Raw genomic sequence first — 6,000 nt, forward strand, 5'->3', positions numbered from 1 at the left:
CACTATTATGCTTCCGTCAACTTCATTCAATATAATTTACATTTTTTTTCAAATGGCCTCACAGGATTCCTTGCGATTTTTCGCACGTACAATTTCACAGCAGGGAAAAGGGGGAAAGAGAGAGAGAGAGAGAGAGGAAAAAAAAAAGCAAGATTCCCTACCCTCCCTTCCCCCTCTTCTTCTTTTCTCTCTCTCCCTCTCTCTGTTTTTTAAACCAAAAAAAAAAAAAAAGAGAGACAGAACAGATGCTTAAAAATAGATTTCTAAAAATCACTGTAAACCAGAGTTAGAAATGTAATTAACACCTATTTATAAAGAATAATTAAAGTTGGGCCAGCCACAAAGAACAGCAAAGATAATCGAGGTCCCGTCCTCCCCCCCCTTTTTTACACTGTTTGCAGTGTGTTCTCATGATAGCCACCTGCTCCCTACTCGGCTTTTCCTCTGTTCGTTTCCCCGGCAACCTTTCATTGGGTTTTCCTCCCAGCTATCGCTTTCAGTTGGGCTGCTCGGTCTAATCTTATTTGTTTTACACCCATCAAAACAAGCAGCCAGACAAAGGCAATCCTCTAAGAATGGGAAAAAGACCACAGCTTTGTTATAACATCTATGCAGAGCAAAAAGTCCTCCCCAGGCTTTTCTAGCAAAAAATAAGTGAGATGGATATGAATTTACAGCCTCCCCACATACCCGGCTTTGAAACCCCGTGAAAGCTATTGCTGGTGAAATTCAAAGTCAAAGTGGGCACTCGTGGCATCTGATTGTGCCATTTTGTGCCATATCTTCAGGGTCAACACCAGGCAACAGAAGCGGCACTCAAGGAGTTTCCCTGCTTCTTTTTTTTTCCGAAAAAGATGATGCTAAAAATAGATTTACTACTTTGGCAGAAAGGTTTTCCACTTCCCCTTCCACATCCCGAAGTCCTGTTTCACAATTGCATCTGCTGGTACTGAACCTCACCTCCTCCACCCCTCGTACCCAGCCTTCCCCATCACTCCTAGCAGGAGACTGAAAAAGAAATGTGCCTTTAACTTTAACAGTCATGTAATTCTGTTGAAAGCTCACAGAGGCGGTGGACACGCCAGCCAACAGCGACGGTGACATTGTGATTGTCAAAAAAGACACCAACCTTGCTTGGCTAAATGTGTGTTCGATGGAAGAGGCAGTGTGTGTGCCTTGTGTGCATGCAGTGCCATTACACTTGGAGATGGATTCTGGCTTTCAGAAGAGAGAAATACTAATAAACACACACATACACACACACATGATCTGCACAGTGATTTACGATGCACAGTCCATCACCCTTCACACACACACACACACACACACACACACACACACACACACACGGCTGGAATCTCCAAGCTGCCTTCCTCTGAATTTTCACTTACCATCTTCAAGCCATTCCACTCCATCTGTGATCAGAAGAAGATGGACCCTCACACAGTGTGTCAAAAGCGGAAAGGAACGTTATGTAAAAGCTGACATTCCTTCTTACAGAGCTGCTGCCCAGAGAAGGAAGCAACAACTCAACACGCCAGGCACCGCTACACATACAAGCCGCCTCCTCTTTTTTATGAGGTCATGACAGGAAACTCTTTGAAATACAAGATGCAGCATTTACTGAAGCCCAAATAAATCACTCTCTTTGCCGTTTTGACTGCGCAGTCCCCCGAAACACAACTGCCCATCTCAACGTTCAGTATCCAGGAACTGCTTCTCGAGCTTTAAATTTCCAGCACGGAAATGGAGATTCCTAACCCTGCTGCATCCACCTCCAGCCCCACGAAACCCAGGCACATAGACAAACCCCCTCTCCCTTACAAAACAAAACAAAACAAAACAAAACAAAACAAAACAAAAAAACAAACAAAAAACAAAAAAACCCTTTTCTGCCAATATGGTCTCATGTAATATAACCTCTTTCAACAAACCAGCAATTATTTCAGCCCACCTCCCCTCTCTACCACCCCCTCCTTTATGTTGAAGGGAAAACTGACAATGACCTGTTAAAAATGACAATCTATTTCCCCACTGCTTTTCAATAAAAGGACCTACCGGCACTCTCTACACAAAAGAGATAGTAAATGTAGGAACCAAACAGCAGCAGAGAACTAAACTCTTGTGCAAGCATAAGACTGGTCAAGGTGTAGATGCTTTTCTTCCCTCCAGCAACACAAACAACAGATTATAAATCTAGTCATACCTACCATAACCATTCTTATTGGCAAATATTGGGTCTCGCAGAGCTTCGACTCTTCTCTTAAAATTTGCAAAGCTTTCAGGATATATTTTTTAAATGACTACTATTGTTATATATATTTAAAGATCCACAAAACACAGTGTGGATGATTGTAAAGTAAATCAATTATTTGGGGGGAGGGGACGGGGGGAGAGAAAGAAAAAAAAAAAAAAAGAAAGAAAAGGAGCAGTGAGCTGAAACCCCCGATTCTAGGATGTAGATAAGAACAACTGAACAGAGCCTTGCTGAAATTGGCTCGAAGCTTCCCCTTTTTACATCCATTTATGGGACCATCTGTCAGCCGAAGCCAGGATCTGATTGGCTGGGGAAACGAAGGGAGGCGTTGCAACATCAGGTGCTATTTAAATTAGCTACTGCCAGATTGACGATGTTAATGATTTGGTGACCTCTACAACAACAGAGACCAGATTTCTGAACTGCTTCTTGTGTCTGGTAATTAAGGCCAGGCTGAAGCAACAACAGCCATGCTTGTATTTTTACCTTTTCCCTCCTCCTAGCTCAAAAGTAATGTAACAACTGCAGGTCACCCGCCGGCCGCTTGCAAACCTTACCAGTGGGAGTGTCCTCCCGTTCCCCTGTCCTGAAGGCTGCACCACCAAACCCCTTTGACAGAGGGCTTTTCCAGTATAGCATATTTTCAACCACCTTATCTTTCTCGACAGTTGCTTTCTAGCGAAATGCATATTTAATGATCTGCCTCTAGGCTTAAAGATACAACAAAAGCACTTTAATGTGCTAATACATCTACATTTTAACTTTATTATTTCCTAATATTGCTGATTTTTAGTAAGCAATGCTCCTTCTGCAGCTACCATGGCCAGCGTTTCAAGAGACAGCAAGTTTGAGATTGTGTTTGCTCTGCGAACTGGGTTCCTACAAGTTTGCTTCAGAAAACTACTTCTTAATAAACAAAAAAAGAAAGAAAACAGAGGGATATGGGGGCAGCTGTCAGCCTCTACCTTTCTGCCTTCTGTCTTTTCAAAACAGAGAATGATGAATGATTTATTTAAATGAATTTATTTCTCAACTTGGATAGGGGCATGATCTGAATTTTTAGAAATCCACTAAAACACATTTTTTTCTTTGCTTCCCCAATGCTATAAAGAATGGTAAAGCATGCTTTTGACAACAGCATCATTTCATGACCAGTGCAGAGTGCTCATCTTGCTGGACTGAACACGTGATTTTGCTTTTGTCTTTCAAAAGATGTCTTTTTCCTTTGGCCTCTTAAAAGACTTGAAAAGAGACATTTAGCAAGGGTGCGGTGATGTGTAGTTTGTCCGCTTATGTTATACATTTCATAACCTCCACGATACCAGGCTTCAGTAGTATAGTAATTTGTCCTGGTTTGGGTTTTAAAGTGGCTTACCTGAGGAGTTTTTGCTTTACTTCTATCCAAAAAGCTAACTTATTGCTATTTTTTTAACTCATAATTTAGTCAATTTGTTCCTCAATGAACACGTAGAGGTAACAAATACTACTAAAGAAATAATTCAACGTAATTTTAAGTCTTTGGCTGGAGTTGACAGTGAGATGGGACTGGGGAGTACAGAAATATAGACTGAAAATCATGCCACACTCTGGGCTTCAAGTCCAAGAATATACGTATCTGTGAAAAATGATTAGGAAAGAAAACGACCTTTACATTAAAAAAAAAAAAATTAAAACTATTCTCTCCCAGCTACTATTTCACGAACACACACACACAAATATACATAGATATGCATGCTTTTAAAAATACAGATACACCACAAAACAATATGTGTTGGGTACACTATGTGGAGAATTAGACTTGAATATAAATACATTCAGCTGTTAGAAATAACAATCCATGAAATAGAAAAGTAGAAATGTTAAAACTATAACCCCTTCAAGTGGAACAAGACTGATTTAAGTAAACTTTTAAAATAATTTCTCCAGCAAATATGCAAAGTCCTATGAGTCACAATAATACTACAGTATCTGTTGAACTGTGTTTTAGGGACGAATTCAGAGGTTAAGTGTTCTAAAGAGCTCAACATACAGACACAGGGCAGGTACAGGTGCCCCAAATCAGTGACAGAAACTCTGAGTGTGATCTCCCCAATACAGAAATATTGTGAGAAGAAAACCATGAACACAATGCTGACAAACACATAAATGAAAACAGCTCGCTCCAGAAGAAAATATTTACTTTGTACTTCTCTGGAGGTTAGAAATGTCAGAATTTCTTAAAACCATTCTCCCCCACCCACACTAATCTCAGCATACTTAGTGAGCCATTAATTACCATTAGGTATATCAAAAGATGTTCTGGCCACTCTTCTGAAACAGAAACTATATATTACAGTATAAATAATTAGCTAGTTTTGCCAGGTTAAAAAAAATCCATGCACTTTGTATATTGATCACTTCTCCAAAAAACCACTCTAAAGTCTTTCAACGGAATCCTCAAACAAATGCACAAATGTCCTCAGAGGCCTTTTCTCTAAAGACAAAGGCAGAATCCTATTGTTGGGAAAAGTCAACCTTATTATTGCATTTCCAATAGTACCATTCATCTTTCAGAGTGAGGGGCTGACCGCTCCATCAGTGGTGTGACATTTGTAAAGCAACAGATTCTCAATATATTATCTCAAGAATCAGGCAGGCGAGTCTCCCAGTCATGCATGATTTTTTTTTCTTTCTGCCACAATCCTCCACCACCACAGAAAGAAACTTGTCTCACTCAGGCAGCTCAGGCAACCTAAAAATGATATCCCAGAGCTGTGGGGCTGCTAGCGCCGCTGTATCCCTCTTACCATAAATGAGCAGTTTCTTGACTCATTAATAACAATTTCCCTTAAAAGAAGGAATCTCATATCACTCAGCCCCTTGCCACCATGCACACATCCCAAAGGTTGCGGACATGTCAGCATCAGTCGCCGGCAGCCAGCTTTCCCACACAGAGTCCAGATGGACTGTACCAGAAGCCAATTCAGCGTTAATAACTACCTACTCCGCGCAGTGGAGAAGCCTTACGTGGCACAATGGGCTAGGAAACAGCAGCCGGCTGAAATTGCAAATAAAGAAGACAAACCAAATTCTCCAAAAACACCAAAAGGAAGGAACAGAAAGGGAAGCGTGAACTGTATTTCTTGACTTCCTTGAGAAGAAAAAGAAAAAAAAAAAAAGGAAAAAAGAAAAAGAAAAAGAATCGTTCATAAACATAGGGGGAAAGAATGGGGGGGGGGGTGGAAAACAGATGCTGCCCAGAAAAAAGTGACAAAATATTACCTCATTATTTAATAAAGCAGCATTAAGCATCCTGCTGATTTCAAACATCTTGCCACAGATTTTGTTTTAAGAGAAACAGATAGAATCCTTTGCAAAGCACTCCGTCTGCAAAGGGTTCTTCAATTTTCTTGCGCGCCACGGAACAGTCAATATATTATTTCCCTAGAGTTCGCACATTAAAACCTCTAGTCAGTGAGCTGAATTTTCCCCTTATCTCACACACAGTAGACTCCTGTTATATGTACTGCTCTCTTTGCAAGAGCAGCCTGCCCCAAACATGGCTGGTGTTTAAACTACTCTTTAAAGTAACAGTTCACTATATAACCACCAGGTGGGTAGAGTGCACAGATTCAAATGAACCATCTTAAAGGATTGTGTTGTTGTTTTTTTCCCCCCTTTTAGGTGTAGAATGTAACAAGGGAAACGCCAGCATCCTAACAGGCATCGTGTCTTGTATCTCTCTGTATCTTGTCAAAATAAAT

The 6,000-nt window shown here is 40.6% G+C and overlaps 1 protein-coding gene across 7 annotated transcripts in view; it reads right to left on the bottom strand.

Annotated features, from left to right (window-relative positions):
* Positions 1–5,566, bottom strand: part of ELAVL4 (ELAV like RNA binding protein 4) — a gene marked incomplete at both ends in the record, with an annotated part of 84,972 nt that extends 79,406 nt beyond the window's left edge. For 3 of the 7 annotated variants that reach the window (XM_080802696.1, XM_080802695.1, XM_080802694.1), the window contains one exon: positions 5,519–5,566. In XM_080802696.1, coding sequence (XP_080658822.1) covers positions 5,519–5,566 — 48 coding nt within the window. Of the gene's footprint in view, positions 1–1,391; positions 1,556–2,210; positions 2,263–2,470; positions 2,595–5,043; positions 5,161–5,518 lie in introns of those variants that run through there. The other 4 variants (XM_080802693.1, XM_080802692.1, XM_080802690.1 and 1 more) reach the window with 3 other exon arrangements.
* Positions 5,567–6,000: the final 434 nt, after the last annotated feature.

The sequence above is a fragment of the Martes martes genome (assembly GCF_963455335.1).
Source record: "Martes martes genome assembly, chromosome: 4".
NCBI lineage: Eukaryota > Metazoa > Chordata > Mammalia > Carnivora > Mustelidae > Martes > Martes martes.